A 20,206-nucleotide genomic window follows, 5' to 3' on the forward strand; every position below is an offset into this window, starting at 1 on the left:
TTACAATGATAGTGCCCACTCTTTTGTCGAGTTAAAATGTTATTGGTTGGCTTTAGGCCAATCGCAAAGAAGTGAGAGCTGAGAGAAGAGGAAGTGATATAATTTGTAGGAAGGACTCCAGGGTAAAACCAACTGTTTCTTGTTAATACACATGCACGCACCTCATCCAGAAGGGGCACATGAGGAAACAGAGCTACTTTATATCTGACAAGAATACAAAGGTCTAACAATGGTAGAAACCAAGGGTGTAGGTTTGGTCTCAACATTGGTAGGGACAGTATAACAGCATAAAGTGCATGGACACTTTTACGAACCATTAATAAGACCAAACAGATCGGGTGAACAGGGGTCAGTGCTACATTTCTCACGAATATGAACCGAATTAATTGATAGGCTAAATGATCAAAGCAAAATAAATCTGTTTTGACTTTCATATGTATTAATCAGGTGAGACAAAATTACACAAAATTACCTACATAACTGGACTGATTATTAACAGTGCTGGCCAAAAGTACTGGCACCCCTGCAATTCTGTCAGATAATGCTCAATTTCTTCCAGTAAATGATTGCAATTACAAATGCTTTGGTAGTATTATCTTCATTTATTTTGCTTGCAATGAAAAAACACAAAAAGAGAACTGAAAAAAAAAAAAACATTATCATTTTACACAAAACTCCAAAAATGGGCCGGACAAAAGTATTGGCACACTTTGAAAAATCATGTGATGCTTCTCTAATTTGTGTAATTAACAGCATCTGTTACTTACCTTTGGACAATAACAGGTGGCGGCAATAACTAAATCACACTTGCAGCCTGTCGAAATGGATTAAAGTTCTCTCTCTCAACCTCTGTCCTATGTCCTTGTGTGTAGCTTATTCAGCATGAAGAAAAGAAAGAAGACCAAAGAACTGTCTGAGGACTTTAGAAGCAAAATTGTGAGGAAGCATGGCCAATCTCAAGGCTACAAGTCCATCTCCAAAGACCTGAATGTTCCTGTGTCTACCGTGTGCTGTGTCATCAACAGTGTTGGGCACGTTACTTTAAAAAAGTAATTAGTTACTCATTACTTCTTCCAAAAATTAACTGATTTAGTAACTGAATTACTCTGTAGTAAAAGTAACTAGTTACCAGGGAAAGTAACTATTACCGTTACTTTAAAAAGAAGTTGTTGTATGTCAAAGAATTTGGAATTTTCTGAGCAGTATTCCAGTCAGTTGAATAGAGAAGAACAGACAGGTAGTTGTGTTATAGAACCTTGTCATATTTATTACACCTCACCAGCAACAGATTTATCCTACACTTGAAGTGCAACAAAAATAAACAGATTTGAATTGCTTACCACAAATGTCGACAAAAGCTTTGCCCCAGGACATAAATTACACTTTACATGCACGTTCTTTCCTTTGATTTTGACCAACTTGAAATAGTGTTTATATCTCCACCTCGTGAAGGACAAATTTTCCTCTGAATTCTCTGCCATCATATCCGTCTGCATCTGTTTTGCATGTGTGTGTTTGCCGCACGCGCTGTTCCGGTTTGTGTGTGAAAACACCGGCTTTGAAGTTTGTTTAAAAAAAAAACAAAAAAAACTTGACAACAAATACACATATACAAACATAGGGCGAGACAATTCACATATAAACAACCGGCTCTGAAGTACGTGCACTATTAGGCTCGAGCGTTTCCGTCACAGAATAGGGGAATCACGTGAGATTTGACAACAACGCAGCCATATTGGAAGCAGGTCTGGCTCGCGGGACATTAAACTTTAACTTGCCAGTTCGATAAAGAGACAAACTCGTTACTAAGGCGAAGAACAGATATGTGATCAAACTTAAGAATGTGAACAATGTTGACCCTTACGAGCAAGCCGAAGACAAATGGAGTAAAGATGTTGACGGGCTTCCACAATTACGCGAAATGGACATTCTGCTGTATTTATTGTTTGGTGTACGTTACTAAACTCATCAGCGATTCCGAAATTACAAATCGCTACAAAGCTACGAACAGTTTTGCTGCGGATGGGTGCAGGATCTGCACATTATGACCGTATCAAATGGCAACTCCATCGTTCTTGCAAAGGTAGGCTATGTGGGTTTACTATTTTCATTGCCATGAACCTGAACGCACCACAAGTCTTGGATGACAAATAAACAGAGCAGAGTAGACTCGCTACGGCTGGTAGTTTCTTCAATTTATTCAGAGTAAGTAACACACCGCTTTTGACCGTCAGCAACGGTAATGGCGTTGTAACGGCGGAAAAAATTAGTTAGATTACCACGTCAATGAAACAATAACGCCGTTACGGCATTATTTATAACAGCGTTATTCCCAACACTGGTCATCAATAAGTGTAAAGCCTGACACTGTGGCTAACCTCCCTAGATGTGGACGGAAAAGAAAAATTGACGAGAGATTTCAAAGAAAGATTGTGCGGATGGTGGATGAAAAACCTCGACTAACATCCAAACAAGTTCTAGCTGTCCTGGAGTCCGAGGGTACAACAGTGTCAACCAGTACTATCAGTCGGCGTCTGAATGAAAAGGGACTCTATGGTAGGATACCCAGGAAGACCCCACTTTTGACCCAGAGACATAAAAAAAAACAGAGTTGGACAGAGCTGGAGTTTACTTCAGAAATTTACCTGAGAAAGTCAAAAAAGAATGTTCTCTGGTCAGATGAGACAAAAGTAGAGCTTTTTGGGAAAAGGCATCCCCATAGAGTTTACAGGAAAAAAATGAGGCCTTCAAAGAAAACACAGTCCCCACAGTCAAACATGGCGGAGGTTCCCTGATGTTTTGGGGTTGGGTTGCTTTGCTGCCTCTGGCACTGGACTGCTTGACCGTGTGCATGGCATTATGAAGTCTGTCGCGGCCCAGTATGATAAAGTTGGGTCTCCCTCAGAGGTCATGGGTCTTCCCGCAGGTCAATGACCCAATACACACTTCAAAAAGCATGAGAAAATGGTTTTAGAGAAAGCACTGGTGAGTCCAGACCTGAATCCTATAGAAAACCTCTGGAGAGATCTGAAAATGGCAGTTTGGAGAAGGCACCCTTCAAATCTCTGAGACCTGGAGCAGTTGGCCAAAGAAGAATGGTCTAAAATTCCAGCAGAGCATTGTAAGAAACTCATTGACGGATACCGGAAGCAGTTGTTCGCAGTTATTTTGTCTAAAGGTTGTGCTACCAAGTATTAGGCTGAGGGTGCCAATACTTTTGTCCAGGCCATTTTTGAAGTTTTATGTAAAATGACAATGATATAATTGTTTTTTTCATTCTCTTTTGTGTTTTTTTCATTGCAAGCAAAATAAATGAATATATTACTACCAAAGCATTTGTAATTGCAATCATTTTCTGGGAGAAATTGAGCATTATCTGACAGAATTGCAGGGGTGCCAGTACTTTTGGCCAGCACTGTATATGCAAATATGGTTGCTTAAAAGTTGGTGGGGACAATTTGAGCATACTGAAAAGTTGGTAGTGTTATGTCCTTACCGTTCCTATGCAAACCTACGCGCTTCGAAGAAACAAACACCATTTCTATGAATGTAGTAAGACAAAAGACAAGTGCAAAAGATGACATCAGTCCAAAGAGTGCAAACAAAGGATGCATTGTGTCCGGGTGTGTTCGTCTGTCTCTCATCTCTCAGAACCCTGTGTGCGTGCGCGTGTGTTTATTAAAGCATGTCTCTTGTTGCTGCTCTGACCTAAGCGATCATGAGACCAGTCAAGATGACTCAGCAAATTCATGGCCTCACTGTTTCTCTCCTCCCCTCTGCGCTCTCATCCCCCTGCCGTGCAAAATTTTGTCTCGATTCTGTCACTTTCTATCCTTCTACAATTTATGTACACAATAGATATGACACATATGCATAATCACATCACTACTAAAAATGTGAGGCTGCCAAAATCAGAGACACAGGTTGAGGAAAGCGGGGGGGGGGGGGACATTTTTTTCACAGAAACATGCCCACAAATGATTAGTAAACCTCCTCCACAGTGCGCCTCTGTTGCAAATCCAAGAGTTAAAAATAGCAGTAGATCAAAGGAAATGTACATAACAAGCACATACGTTATATTGCCAGCATTCATTTAACACAAAGAATCTGAATCTCTATCACCATTACACATACATACAATATCATACAATACTTTTAATAGTTGTTTCCTATGCTTTGACCTACAACTATTAAAAAAATAACAGTTTAACAGAGTAGTACTTTGGTTACATTTTTATCATCACGAAAGACACCAAATATTGAGCGCAACACTCATTACTCTTACATCTAACTACACAATATCATAGGCCAATCAGTTGGTGTCAGTCAGTTAAAATGAACAATTACTTTTTGTAAACGCAGAATTCTTTTATATATATTTTGATTGCATATGCTGGGATGCAATGTACACTCCCACAGCTGGAGGTGCACCATCATCACACAATAGATGGATCAAAGACATGAAGACTAAGGGTGCCTTTGAGGGTGAGGGTGGAGAGATGGTGGGGGAAGTGAAAACAGAGAGGGAAAAGGGAGGCGTTTTTACTGCCAGGCACAGGTTTATTTCCCCCGTGCCCAACCCCCCAAACCCCCACAATACCATCTACATACAGTTCAAATAGAAAGCATGCCAACACATTTATTGGCCATGGTTCCACAGCAAGTATCCAAATAGTCACATTTGAATGCTTAACACAAGCCATATCGAGGAAACAATAAAGATGACTATCAATTTTTTGTTGTTCGTATCAGTTCCTTATGCCCAGTTTAGATTACTTCAACATAATTTTGGCCCGAATCTGGGCCAACAGACATGTCTTGGAGAATTAGTGACTGTCGAGGCAGACGCCTCAAGGTCGAAGGTGCCGATCGCCTCTTGTAGTGTGACAAATTCACCGACAACCAATCTGGCGTCTTGGATTCCTCACAACCACAACGCAAAAAGTCTGGTGGGTCTCTGTGTAACATGCTCTTGTAATCTGTCATTTTTGTGTTACTTCCTCATTTTACAGATGCAACACTATCTTATTCTTCTCTTGATTTTGTTTTTTTTAGGGCTGTCAAATGATTAAAATTTTTAATCGAGTTAATAACAGCTTCAAAATTAATTAATCGTAATTAATTGCAATTCAAACCATCTATAAAATATGCCATATTTTTCTGTAAATTATTGTTGGAATGGAAAGATAAGACACAAGATGGATATATACATTCAACATACGGTACATAAGTACTGTATTTGTTTATTATAACAATAAATTAACAAGATGGCATTAACATTATTAACATTCTGTTAAAGCGATCCATGAATAGAAAGATTTGTAGTTCTTAAAAGATAAATGTTAGTACAAGTTATAGAAATATTATATTAAAACCCCTCTTAATGTTTTCGTTTTAATAAAATTAGTAAAATTTTCAATCAAAATATAAACTAGTAGCCCGCCATTGTTGATGTCAATAATTACACAGTGCTCATGGGTGCTTAAGCCCATAAAATCAGTCGCACCCAAGTGCCAGCAGAGGGCGACAAAACTCCAAAAAACACAAGTAACAAGTTGGCATTGCATTGTGCTGTCATTTTAATCTGTTTGAGCGGGGCATGTGCATTATTGTGTCAAATATTTCAACGTGATTAATTAAAAAAATTAATTACCGCCCGTCAACGCGATAATTTTGACAGCCCTAGGTTTTTTTTTTCTACTTTTTTCATTTCAAGGGCTTTCTTCCTCACTTCCCATATAGTGTGTGTGTGTGTGTTATTTACCACTACATACAGTACATACTACATATTTTACAAATATGTCATGCTATTATACAACACTATTTTAGATGGCACTTTGTGAATCACACCCAGAGCCATGCTGCACACTTTGCACATGTCTTTTACTGGCACTGATCAGATGTCATATTAAAAGATAATTATAGCCACCTAAAGAGACTATCAGCGGTCCGGTACACCCAGAACTAAACTAGGGTACGATGACAAATAAGATACTGTAATTTCTTATATGTAGGTTAGCTTTTTATCGCCATGTTGTTAGTTGGTTTTAGTTAACTAGTTTGCTCAAGCACACCTGAAAATGGTCACAGGGGCTTAGGATCGGCAAATATACTACAAATACTGCATATAAAATATAGAGGCTATCAAATACAGAGCTTTCATATGTGAAATCTTACAATACAATTTTTTTGTTTTAGGTCATAGCGCTAGAGCAGGGGTCGGGAACCTATGGTTCGTGAGCCAGATCTGGCTCTTGACGGCTGCATCTGGCTCGCAGACAAATCTTTAATTATTAAAAAAGTTTCGTTATACTCCTTTGCGCTGTTACCGGTATCCCCAAGGGGCCACTGTCCCATTTCAATATGACCAGCATTACCAATTTAGTGTAGAAGAAATGGGCGAGCGTAAGGGGAGAAAGAGACAGGTGTAGAGAGAGAGTTGCACGGGAGCATTGTGTTGAGTGGCTTGGCGTCCCCCACTGGTTTTGGTTTGTGTTAATAAAGTCTCAGATAAAAAGCCATCCCACACGTCAATGTGTTTTTATACACTATGCCACCTCCCCAAGGGAAGAACCGGACATAGGAGTGATGACGAACAAGCCACGGAAAATCTCCGGTCCACTCCCGACTACGGATCACAGTTGAGAGCACCGCATGACCAAACAGTGCAGATTAGTAACAGCACATTGTGCAAAACGACGACGGTCATCGACAACTAGAAAGCCGGTTTGCAGTAATTTTAGTGGGAAAATGGCAAACATACATGCCGTTGTGTCTATCAATTGCACAGGCAACGCAGAGGAGGCAGAGACACTGTTCAAGTGGGGTTGCCGTATTTTGCTGTCGAAAATAGCGGCCGATGTGCGCATGTGCATGAGATCAGCAAGTAAACTTCCCTCGTTTTCAGGTTATTTTTCCGCATTGTCAGTTAATTTTAGAAACCCTTTTGAGAAGATGGCACAAAGAAAAAAAGACGAGGAGTATCGTGCTTTCAGTGGGACATAACGACATAAATGTGGCGTCTTTTTTTCTCTCGCTTTGGATGAGTCACCAGATGTAAGCAACTTATCCCAGTTCAGCGTGATTGCAAGGTTTTGACTATAAAAGGGACAACAAGAGGGGAGGATTTATTCAAGTCTTTCACTGAGTCTGGTAAAGAAAAAAATCTACCGATGGATAAACTTGTTTCGATGTGCACTGATGGTGCTCCGTGCATGGTGGGGAAAAACAATATTCGTGGCGCGTCTTCGTGAACATGGAAAGAGACGCATCTTAAGTTTCCCAACGCCTGCATGAAGCTTAACCCCACCAAGTATCAAACAGACTAAAAAGCCATCAGCAAAAACATGTATCACTATACTCATCATTGATTATCAACAGCGTAACAATGTTATTAAAATGAATTCAGAGACATTGTACGTACTTTAAAAGTGTTGTAATTTACTTAAAATGCACACATTACTTGTATTTTTAGTTTTAAACATATTGTATGGCTCTCGCGGAATTACATTTTAAAAATATGTGGTGTTCATGGCTCTCTCAGCCGATAAGGTTCACGACCCCTGGTATAGAGGATGTCAGTGAAGCATATCTGGAAGTAAACGTGCTTAAACAAAGGCAACTACAGTATGTAACCTAATACACAGAATGTTATTTTTCCAAACTCTGTCAAGGTTTAGATAATTAACATCCAGGTTAAAAATGCAAATAACCAATGCATATTCCTTTAAATATCAATCATGCATTTTTTGTGCTTTTAAACAGGGTTTAAAAGGTGACCTTAATGTACTATCACCGCTGAAGAAACAAATACTGTTGTTCAGTTGTGAGTAAAGATGCATCACTCAGCACTATTTGATTATAATTTAATCATGTACTGTAAACTACTACAAGTTAATCTGTGCTAGGGGAGAAATGTTGGTATTACACACATAAAACAAAGCTCTTTTTTTATTGACAAAAACCGTGCACTACAGCAGAAAACTGTAATAAACTAGTTTGGACACGTGCTCTTGGACATCACAGGTCATGGGTAAGTCACCAGGGTTAAGGATCATCTGCTGAGCAAAGGCATCACCAATTCACCATTCATCTTAGGCTCACTAGTGGCGTCCTTCCTACAGTGCAAGTGGGGTGGTCTCGGTGCTGTGGTCAATGCCACGGCCACTCTTGCTGCAACAGACAGCTTTTCTGCTGCGCTCTGCTGTATTTTTATGTAGCCAAAGAAAGAACGCTGACGACTCAAGAGCGGAGCCGCTTATGGTTACCATTGAGAGACAGCACACACAAACAGATGACACGCTGTGGAGATAAGTAAAACACAGGCACAGATAAGACTGTGCGGACCAAAGAGGTAAGCGAGGAAGTGATGCTGGTGGAGGTTGTGAAGGAGCACTGAAAGAATGCTGACGTCTCCAGAGCTGATTAGCACTACAGCGGAGACATCACACCCACAGCTGAGGAAAATGCTGAGTGTGGAGGTAGGACAGGCTGGGGGGTGCAAATGACAAGGGAGACAGAAAAGAACTTGGAGGGGGGCATAGGTGGGATGGAGGGATGGGATGGCAAGGGAGAGGCAAAGGGGGTGGGAGGGTGTTTGGGTGAAAATGCATCCTCAACACATTTGTAAGAGCTTAGCTGTTGGGCACGGAGGTGGGTGGAGGGAGGATAGAGAGAACACCAGAGGGGGTGGGGGGCAGCGGTGGGGATTGGGGTCGTGGAGAAAAGAACTGAGCTCAGCAACGACCACGGCTAAAACCTCCAATTAGGAAAGTTTTGAAGGCGATCCAGTGCAGCGAAACAACTGCTGACCATTTGACACACACATTTACACGTAGAATGAAAACGTCCTGGACCTGGTGAAAAAGTCGTCCTTAAAAATCGAACCGACTAGACTAAACACCCTGCATGCAGCGCAGACTGAAGGCAACGTGTGTATCTTCTTCAGACTGCACCCTAATTAATCTTCTTTGAGAAAACCTTTTGCACCAGGCCAACAACAACACGGAAAGGAATTTCTTAGAAAGCGACTTCCAGCTGGTGTTATGCTACCGTCTACACACACTGACACACACAAATAGAGACTAAAATAAATAGCCAGATTAGGTACTACAAAACCCCAGGGCTTGAGCGCGTGGATGTACACAAGCTCGAAACAGTCAACACAGTGAGAAAGATTGAGAGTAGATTGTTAGAGTGATGAAGTTGCAAGTCTATATTTAGTGAGTAATCCTAGCATTACAACAAGTTTAACTGTGCTTGCAAGTGAGCGAGCAATCAGTAAGAACAGAGAAAACAGTAGGTAAAGTGAAAGACTAATATCACAAAAGTTAAACAATTAAAACTACTACTGCTCACCTTGCCATCATTTCAAGGAGGCAGAACTTGCGCTCATACGTCTACGTGGGCTGTGAGCATAGGTAAATAATTAACACTGAGCTCTGTGGGGAGGCTAATTGAGATTTAGGAATCAGATCAACAATAATGACAACCTGCGAGAGTAACATGGAGAGAGTACACTTTCTCTTATGTGTTCTTTAATGTGTTTGTATGGCACAGGGTGCAAATGGGAAGTTTGCAGAGCATGGAGAGAGAGAGAAGCTTCAGACCTACAGTGGGGCAAATAAGTATTTAGTCAACCACTAATTGTGCAAGTTCTCCCACTTGAAAATATTAGAGAGGCCTGTAATTGTCAACATGGGTAAACCTCAACCATGAGAGACAGAATGTGGGGAAAAAAACCAGAAAATCACATTGTTTGATTTTTAAAGAATTTATTTGCAAATCATGGTGGAAAATAAGTATTTGGTCAAACCAAAAGTTCATCTCAATACTTTGCTGGCAATAACGGAGGCCAAACGTTTTCTGTAACTCTTTACAAGCTTTTCACACACTGTTGCTGGAATTTTGGCCCATTCCTCCATGCAGATCTCCTCTAGGGCAGTGATGTTTTGGGGCTGTCGTTGGGCAACACAGACTTTCAACTCCGTCCACAGATTTTCTATGGGGTTGAGATCTGGAGACTGGCTAGGCCACTCCAGGACCTTGAAATGCTTCTTGCGAAGCCACTCCTTTGTTGCCCTGGCTGTGTGTTTGGGATCATTGTCATGCTGAAAGACCCAGCCACATCTCATCTTCAATGCCCTTGCTGCTGGAAGGAGATTTTCACTCAAGTTCTCTCGATACATGACCCCATTCATTCTATCTTTTACAAAGATCAGTCGTCCTGGTCCTTTTGCAGAAAAACAGCCTCAAAGCATGATGTTTCCACCCCCATGCTTCACAGTGGGTATGGTGTTCTTCGGATGCAATTCAGTATTCTTTCTCCTCCAAACACGAGAACCTGTGTTTCTACCAAAAAGTTCAATTTTGGTTTATTCTGACAATAACACATTCTCCCAGTCCTCTTTTGGATCATGCAAATGCTCTCTAGCGAACCACAGATGGGCCTGGACATGTACTGGCTTCAGCAGGGGGACACGTCTGGCAGTGCAGGATTTGAGTCCCTGGCGGTGGATTGTGTTACTGATAGTAGCCTTTGTTACTGTGGTCCCAGCTCTCTGTAGGTCATTCACTCGGTCACCCCGTGTGGTTTTGGGATTTTTGCTCACTGTTCTTGTTATCATTTTGACGCCACGGGGTGAGATCTTGCATGGAGCCCCAGATCGAGGGAGATTATCAGTGGTCTTGTATGTCTTCCATTTTCTAATAATTGCTCCCACAGTTGATTTCTTTACACTAAGCGTTTTACCTATTGCAGATTCAGTCTTCCCAGCCAGGTGCAGGTCTACAATTTTGTCTCTGGTATCCTTCGACAGCTCTTTGGTCTTGGCCATAGTAGAGTTTGAAATGTTACTGACCGAGGTTGTGGACAGGTGTCTTTTATACCGATAATGAGTTAAAACAGGTGCCATTAATACAGGTAACGAATGGAGCCTCGTTAGACCTCGTCGACAGCCAGAAATCTTGCTTGTTTGTAGGTGACCAAATACTTATTTTCTACTCTAATTTGGAATTTTTTTTTTTTTAATCAAACAATGTGATTTTCTGTTTTATTTTTCCACATTCTGTCCCTCATGGTTGAGGTTTACCCATTGTTACAATTACAGGCCTCTCTAATCTTTTCAAGTAGGAGAACTTGCACAATTGGTTGACTAAATACTTATTTGCCCCAGTGTATGTGAAATATTGGGACAAAGAAGACGAGAAGAGTGAAACTCACAAACTCACAATCTGCCGTATTAGAAACTTTCAACAAACTGAGATGCTTTTTTAACAAACAAAATGCTTTTTTAAAATTGCCTGAAACTTCAGTTGAATGATAACAATAATAATATTTTTTTTTAAAAATTGGATTACAATGTTAATCAAAACTAAAATTAAAATCACCTATCCATCCATTTTCCATAGCGTTTGTACTCAGACTTCTCCGTGTGCAATCATCTTATCTTATTTTAGTAGTTGGTGTGTACATAGGAACCAAGACGCTAAGCTGTCTGAGGCTTTGTGCTGCTGGCAGTCACACAGGGCAAACACATATTAAGAAGGCACCAGACCAAACAGCGCTCAGAAACCTACTTGGAGGAAAACAATTATTGGACCTTATTTTTCCTCTCTGGGACCCGGGTTGCCACCTCCGACAGAACTTGGACCATGTTCTGCGCTTCCATTGTTGCAGCACCCATCCATTGCTGTAGCTGTAAGGTAGTCAGTGCCTGTGGTGGCGGATAACCCCAAATATATTTGTGAACACTAGTGCTGAGATATTCCATCAAGCTGAAGAAGGAAGTCAAATCACAGATTCAGTGATTCTGTATGGTTTTTATCCTGGCCATGGAGCGAGCCGCACACAATTAAGGAAAGAATTTGTATTTGTATTGTATTGAATGTATTTATATTGAACCGTTTCGGTACGTTATGCTCGGTTCGGAACGGAGGCGTACTGAACGAGTTTCTGACGTTATGTAACCCTTACTTTTCGATGCTGTGAGTTGATCGGGTTACGGTTTCTTTGTGTAGATTCTATTTACTCCGTCTTCTGTACTATAATGAGGACCAACACGGTAGGACAGTATAACCCAGAAACGTCAACGGCGCGACAACGTGGCCGCCGCAAGAACGTAGTGAAACGCGGGCGTTAAAGTCAATCAGCCAATGCACACCAGTCGCAGTGCGGCCGCGTGTTAGATGTGTCCCAGAAGCGGCTCAACACGACGCACGCGAAAAGAACGGCAGAGTTTATTATTTGATGCGAGACGCGACCCTCCTGCATCAATACTACTACCGGTAACTAAGATCGGGCAGACCGGAAGTCACTCGTGTAAAAATACGGTGGATCCGGTCGATTTTCAAACTAATATGCGATCGTAACCCACTTTTTGAGTCCATCAGATCTCTTGAGTGGTAGATCGGGGCACAGTTGACTTGTCTTTGTTGATTTACTGCTTTCTTCTCTGCTATCATAATAACCAACACGGCCCCGTGTTCAATACAGAACCCTCCGACCACAACAAAATAAGAATGAACTAATATTCACATAGAAACTAAAGTTATACATCATAAAATATACAATATAAATGAATACTACATCACAGGTGGAAAAGCGCTATATAAGTATAACACCATTACCATTTGTAAAATATAAACACATAATAAAATAAATAATAGCCCCTTTAAATAAAATAACTTGAAATGAGCTAAAACACCTGTAATTAAATAATAATACAGATCCTGCTTACACAATTAAATTGATTAATTTCTGTGTGGCGCTTTAACTTGAGAAAATCCACCAATAAAGCTTTTGAAAAACGTTCATAAGAAAAAAAATGATTCATTGAGGCATTTCATTCATAAAATACTTGTTAAAATCTTTGTCATTGGGATTGCTTTTCTCTTTAGCACAGGACTTCTTTTTTCTTCTTTCTTTCAGAAAGAAAGCTGAACAATACGCGGCGTCTGAAAGGCAAATTGTAATTGGATTATCTTTAAATACCCACTACTTTTTGAGCAGAATTCTAGCTTTGTATAGGCTAATGTTCCGATTGTTGAAAGCACAAAGGAGTGTAATAAACAACTAGCACATTTATATTTTGCATTTTGTTTTCTTACTGTACCGAAAATGAACCGAACCGTGACCTCAAAACCGAGGTGCATACCGATCCGAGATTTTTGTGTACCGTTATACTCCTAATTTCTAGGCATAGCAAAGTTTTAAAGGCCAGGTTCATACTATACTCATCACATCCAGCATTCATATTGTATCACACCCGGCTAATTTGACTTCTTGTTCCATCCCAGGAATGCTCGTGCCTGATGCCCAGCTGTACCGTAGCCTGACTGACTGCCCGTCAACTATTTCCAGCTATGACCTGGCGTGCACGTGCGCTGCTCCAAGCCTTGTGCGCACTTAAATAAATGTTGCATACTAGCACAGTTATTCTTTGTCTGCGTTGGGGTCCACTTCACAGCGCACCCTAACGTCGTCGCTGAAATGTTGAAAACAAAGACGCGATCGAAGAGCCGGGAGAAGTTCGTCCGCTTGACTTTCAGAAAAGATGTCCAAATCCTTGCAGAAGAAGCTTTTTTTTGGGCAACTCATAGAGTCTTGTGCCTTCGTGTGAGCAATTCATCGCTACACATCAAGATGGCAAGACGACTCTTAGGAGTAAAATACAGAAAATGTTTGCAATATATGGCGAGGATAGCATGGTGCTATACTTTTGTATAGCAGTGCTGGCGAGGTCATCAGCAATTGACATCATCGGGTAGCGGCCGGGAAACTTCAAAAGCCAAAACACACTTCAAAGCCAAAAACTTCGCGGTCAATTTAAAAAAAATTGGTAATGTGAGTTTGAGACAGCGAATGATGCATTCAGGCCAATTTAACCGAGTAAAACGCTCATCCAAAAAGCTCTTCAGCTGCCCTTTAATGCACAACGCCGATTTTTTGTCATATCTGTTTTGTTGACGTGCCTGTTCAGGCTGTGAGATGCGCTGCGGAAACTGACCTGCATGCGCAGGAGCATCAAAATATATGACTACACTTGCTGGCTCAACATCATTCTAGGGTGATCAGATTTTTGTTTCCAAAAAGAGGACACAAATAACAGACATAAATAATCCACGTTTAGTATTATATTCAAAATTTATATGGCCTGATAGCATGCACACACTGTGTATGCAGGATGCACACACCGAAGGGCAGTTTGCCCACTCTCTCGACAATGTAAGCAATCTTGAAATATTGCTCATTTGGAGCACAGAAAGAAAACCGAGCATTCTTAGGCTTATCCACACCCCCTTTTTTTATTTCTTTAATGACTGTTGTCAAGCGCGCCACTTCCCTAAAAGCCGCATTCAAGCTAGGCGCTAATGCTAATATACAGCTCCAGCGCTGCAGTTGCGTCCTGCCTCTGTCACTCTTTGCAGACGTAATTGCTACATGAATTCTATTTTGGGAGACTTGACAGTTTAGACCGCAGCCACAATCTAGGAAAATGTGGCCCAGATCGGATATTAACCACATACGTAAGCAGTGTTGTTAATTTTACTTTAAAAAAGTAATTAATTACAGTTACAAATTACTTCTCCCAAAAGGTAATTGTGTTAGTAACTCAGTTACCTGAATTTAAGAGTAATTAGTTACTTGGCAAAGTAACTAGTTATAATTTTCATGTTTTTTTTTTTTTTTCTCAAAAAAAAAAAAAAAAATTTTTTTTTTTTTAAATTTAAAAAAAAAAAGAAAAAAAGGTCCCACAATGTGAAGTTTAAAGGGTTTTTGGGACAATTGGCCCTAGCCCAATTCTTTACCCTCCACTTAACTAGACACAAGGGTATTGCGATAACTAGATAGTAACCTTTGCTATGTGTGGAAGTCATTTAAAGTTGTGAATCAACCGTTAAAGTTGTTAAAATTGCTCCCGCTATTGCATTAGTTCCCTTCTGTCTACTTTCAACATGTGTAAGTTTTAAAACCGTTTCATCATTTAAAGATGGATTTAACTCAAGATTTTGCCGATTTAGGACCATTTTAGATTTAAAAAAAAATAATTAAAAAAAGTAGGTTCGCTCGGAAGGATCTCTACAACAGAGCCTTCATGAGAGGTCTACTGCTTTAAGATGGCGTCTGTTTACTAACGCATGTAGTCCTTAAACATGTTGCCAATGCAGCCGTGTCTAAAATTTGCATCTAGTTCTATAATATGTGATATCTACCGTATCATGTGGGCGTAGTTTATAGGCTACAGTCAGGTATTATTGGAGCCACCTAGCATCGCGTTTGCAATGGCGTCTTCCCCACTCCTGCTCTGCTCTCTCGTCTCCGTGAGTCCGTCTCTCTGACTTTTTTTATTCAACCAGTTTAGTAACGCATAGTAACGCACGCCTTTCCCGCCTCAGTAACGGTAACGGCGTTGCCAGGATGAGAAAAGTAATTAATTAGATTACTCACTACTGAAAAAAATAACGCCGTTAGTAACGCCGTTATATTGTAACGCTGTTATTAACAACACGGTACGTAAGTGACCTAGATCGGATTTGAAATGGCCCACTTTTATAAGACTTTGCCCGTTCAGACCGTCAAGTTAATGCCTCACTCGAGTTGGAAAAACACAAAAAAATCGAATTTGTGCATTAAGACCTGCGTCTTAATGCACAAATTCGATTTTTTTTCATAGGTATGAACCTTGCTAAATTGTCCAGTTTGTTGGCCTCAATATTACGTCGCTGATTTTTGCAGATGATGTTTTTTTGATGACTATATCAAGCCCCTATCTTTAAGTCTTACTTGAGTTCAATGATCTTAAATTTCTAATCAATAAACCTTCCTTCAGCTATAGTCCCTGGTGAGGCACATCTCATCGAGAGAACGCCACTTCTAGCTAGCCAAAGAACACCTTGGGAAAAAAATGATGAAGTGGCTGGGGAGACGAAGACTAAGCTTCCAAGAGACCAAAAAAAAGGATGGACGGATGGATGGGCGGACGGACGGAATGTCGTCAGAGTCACACTTGAACAACGTAGGACTAGGTGAAATTAGATACACTAAAGTAGAAAACCTTGGTGTCAGGATTAGCGATGAGACAGCATAGAATAGGATGCCAACATCCTCACACTCACAAGGGATTCACACAAATACTGGGTTCTAGACCACATGGCTAATTTATGTACTCTTCATCCCTCCCAATCAATTATCTCTCAGACCCCCCCCCCGTCCTTGGTTATCAGGCTCCCCACATGGTGTCAACCGGAAATACAACTAGCTAACGATAGCAGCAACATATTCATAGTCAGAGTAGGAGTTTAATGTATTTCTTGTTGTTGTTTGTGCTTTATCTGTCTCTCTCCCTCATTTCTTCTGTTCCCCCATAGCCCCTTCCTGTTCGCTGCTTTCTCCTACCGTAATTTCCCAAATATAACGTGCACTTTTTTTCCCCAAAATCAACTTGTAAAGTCATGGGTGCGCATTATACACGGGTACATGGATGGAGACAGAATATATATTATATATACACTCACCGGCCACTTTATTAGGTACACCATGCTAGTAACGGGTTGGACCCCCTTTTGCCTTCAGATTCTTCGTGGCATAGTTTCACCAAGGTGCTGGAAGCATTCCTCAGAGAGTTTGGTCCATATTGACATGATGGCATCACACAGTTGGCGCAGATTTGTCGGCTGCACATCCATGATTCGAATCTCCCCTTCTACCACATCCCAAAGATGCTCTATTGGATTGAGATCTGCTGACTGTGGAGGCCATTTGAGTACAGTGAACTCATAGTCATGTTCAAGAAAACAGTCTGAGATGATTCCAGCTTTATGACATGGCACATTATCCTGCTGAAAGTAGCCATCAGAAGTTGGGTACATTGTGGTCATAAAGGGATGGACATGGTCAGCAACAATACTCAGGTAGGCTGTGGCGTTCCAACAATGCTCAATTGGTACCAAGGGGTCCAAAGAGTGCCAAGAAAATATTCCCCACACCATTACACCACCACCACCAGCCTGAACCTTTGATACAAGGCAGGATGGATCCATGCTTTCATGTTGTTGACGCCAAATTCTGACCTTACCATCCGAATGTCGCAGCAGAAATCGAGACTCATCAGACCAGGCAACGTTTTTCCAATCTTCTATTTTCCAATTTCCATGAGCTTGTGCAAATTGTAGCCTCAGTTTCCTGTTCTTAGCAGAAAGGAGTGGCACCCTGCGTGGTCTTCTGCTGCTGTAGCCCATCTGCCTCAAAGTTCGACGTACTGTGCGTTCAGAGATGCTCTTCTGCCTACCTTGGTTGTAACGGGTGGTTATTTGAGTCACCGTTGCCTTTCTATCAGCTCGAACCAGTCTGGCCATTCTCCTCTGACCTCTGGCATCAACAAGGCATTTCCGCCCACAGAACTGCCGCTCACTGGATATTATTTCTTTTTCGGACCATTCTCTGCAAACCCTAGAGACGGTTGTGCGTGAAAATCCCAGTAGATTAGCAGATTCTGAAATACTCAGACCAGCCCTTCTGGCACCAACAGCCATGCCACGTTTAAAGTCACTCAAATCACCTTTCTTCCCCATACTGATGCTTGGTTTGAACTGCAGGAGATTGTCTTAAGCCATGTCTACATGCCTAAATGCACTGAGTTGCCGCCATGTGATTGGCTGATTAGAAATGAAGTGTTAACGAGCAGTTGGACAGGTGTACCTAATAAAGTGGTCGGTGAGTGTATATTAAAAGACAGATTTTTTTTTATTGACACGGCCATGTTGTGTCGAAGAAAACGTATGCGGTGATCCGTTGCCGACCATTACGGTACACGAAGTCACCATTTTGTTTCGGTAATACTTGTTTCGGTAATACCACACTGATTGGTCGAATGATTTCGTCTGTGTTAAATTCTGCTTTTTTCAGTCTTAATAAAGCACAGAACTCATTTGAGTCAACGTTTATTGCAACTCGGCAACTCGGACCATAACAAACGTAACACAACACAGAGTTCCTGTGTCCGTCAACTATATCTGTCCCTCGGGAAACTCAAACCCAAATAACAATAGTTCCTCTTGTTACATTCCACAGCGATGCGCTTTTTCCATTTTCCGACTTCAGTCCCCACTTTTATTTTACCGTATCAATCCATGGAAGAAACATTTATTCATCATGGTGAAACGAGCAAGTTATACAGCAGCATTTAAAAGAAAAGTCACATCTGTTTTGTTTTCTCCTAGAGTCTGGTAAGTTGGAGAAGTTGTCAAATCATATTATTACCGTAAATATTGTCAGTTTATGGTAATGTTTTGAACTACAAATGTGCTATGCTTGTGCTGTGTTTCACCAGTCAGTAAAATTACATTTCTGTATCTGTATACGAGCTCTGCTTTCTTGTATTCTTCTATTTATCGGTGCTAAAATTAGGGTGCGCATTATAAACGGGTACAATAATTTTCCCTAGATTTTACAAGTAAATTTGGGGTGCGCATTATACACGGGTGCGCCTTATATTTGGGAAATTACGGTAATAAACGAGGTACGTTGAATGGCCACAATGGATGCATGTGTGATACATTTAATTGTATTTTACGGGTCTTGATAAAAAATCAGTCAGGAAGCTGCAGCTTGTACAGAATGCTGCAGCCAGAGTCCTCACAAATACAAGGAAGCTGGACCACATTACACCGGTTTTGAAATCGCTACACTGGCTTCCAGTGAGTCAAATGATAGACTATAAAATACTACTGCTCGTCTACAAAACACTTAATGGCCTTGGACCAAAATACATGCTTGACTTGTTAGATTCCTATGAGACATCTAGACCCCTAAGGTCGTCTGGAACCGGTCTTCTGCATATTCCAAGAACAAGAACCAAGCAGGGTGAGGCAGCATTTAGTTAATATGCTCCTCACCTCTAGAACAAGTTACCTGAACGTCTGAAGTATGCTCAAACTGTTAGCTCTTTTAAATCAGGGCTAAAAACACTTTTGTTTAGCACTGCATATCCATAACTGGCTATATATTTCAATCTACCTGCTTTCTATTCCTCTTGTGCTTATCTCCATTGCTGATTTCAATTATTATTATTAGTAGTAGTTTTTGTTTTATTTTTGTTTATTTATTTTTATTCTATTTGTGATTAAATGCGATCTTTTGTCTTGGTTTTTACGTTGTATTGATTTAAATGTGATTTTTATGATCTTCATGTGATGTAAAGCACTTTGAATTGCCTTGTGTTGAATTGTGCTATATAAATAAATTTGCCTTGCCTTGCCTGTTCAATTGTTAAGATCAACTGGACACTCAGATCGCCATTCTCCGTGTCAAGCAGTTGAACAGGACAGATTAAAAAAAAGAGAAAAAAAAAGTCACACTTGAACAGCCTATCTAAACTGAATTTGTTTAAAAAGCAAGGCACACTCTGGACTGGGTCAACAGTCAGTTACAGAGCACATAATAAAAATCCATTCACACTTAATGTTTTTACAGTTTAAATCAAAGTTGTCAAACTCAGGCCATTAACATTATTTTGTGTAACATGGCATTTTGAAGTTTTAGATGACTTGTTTTCAAAGCTAAGCATTTAAATGTTAATGACAAAAAGGTAATAAAATGTTAAAATACTTATGTAATATGATAGAGCGATTATTAGGGTTCTCGCAAAGTAATTATTCACATTTCCTCTCATTTTCACTGTATAAATGATACATAGTACTTAAAGAATACATGAAGAAACTAAGACACTTTGAATTCACATTTCATCGTGCAAGTTCTGACATATAAGTGAAACAGAGTAAACACTGAAAACGTCAAGTTAATTGAATTTTACTTCCTAACATATCGGTTAGGTGAACTTGCGATGCCACTCATCCCGAAAACAGAATTTCCTGACTTCTCACTGTGACGCCTTTCCCACTAAATGAGTTGGACTCATTATCTGGATTTGTCTCCTCTGGCACACTAGGTTTATTGGGGGGTAGTAAGCACTTCTTTGGTATTCGTCTCCTTTCTTCTTCTTTTGAAGTTAATATCGGATGGCGAACCAGCTCATTTTGCATTATCGCCATCCACTGGCCTGAAATGTGGAGCAGAAGTTTTGTGAGCAACAAAAAATATTTAATAGTACAAAATCCGAAACAGTCTGAGCAGATGAAAAATTTACTAGCAGTCTCGAATTTCAGGGTCAAAATGCGACCATTTTGGGCCAGTTCCGAGCCCCAAAAA

At 40.5% G+C, this 20,206-nt stretch overlaps 1 protein-coding gene across 9 annotated transcripts in view; it reads right to left on the minus strand.

Annotated features, from left to right (window-relative positions):
• The window catches only part of mafgb (v-maf avian musculoaponeurotic fibrosarcoma oncogene homolog Gb), a 50,061-nt gene that overhangs the window by 9,288 nt on the left and 20,567 nt on the right, over positions 1–20,206 (minus strand). For 2 of the 9 annotated variants that reach the window (XM_057843690.1, XM_057843691.1), the window contains one exon: positions 16,545–20,057. The exons of 4 other annotated variants lie outside the window; for them this stretch is intronic. In XM_057843690.1, coding sequence (XP_057699673.1) covers positions 16,570–17,571 — 1,002 coding nt within the window. In that variant the 5' untranslated portion in view covers positions 17,572–20,057 and the 3' untranslated portion in view covers positions 16,545–16,569. Of the gene's footprint in view, positions 1–3,496; positions 4,023–9,357; positions 9,515–16,515; positions 20,058–20,206 lie in introns of those variants that run through there. 3 more of the 9 variants (XM_057843694.1, XM_057843699.1, XM_057843698.1) reach the window with 3 other exon arrangements.

Source organism: Corythoichthys intestinalis, chromosome 8 (genome assembly GCF_030265065.1).
Source record: "Corythoichthys intestinalis isolate RoL2023-P3 chromosome 8, ASM3026506v1, whole genome shotgun sequence".
Classification (NCBI taxonomy): Eukaryota; Metazoa; Chordata; class Actinopteri; order Syngnathiformes; family Syngnathidae; genus Corythoichthys; species Corythoichthys intestinalis.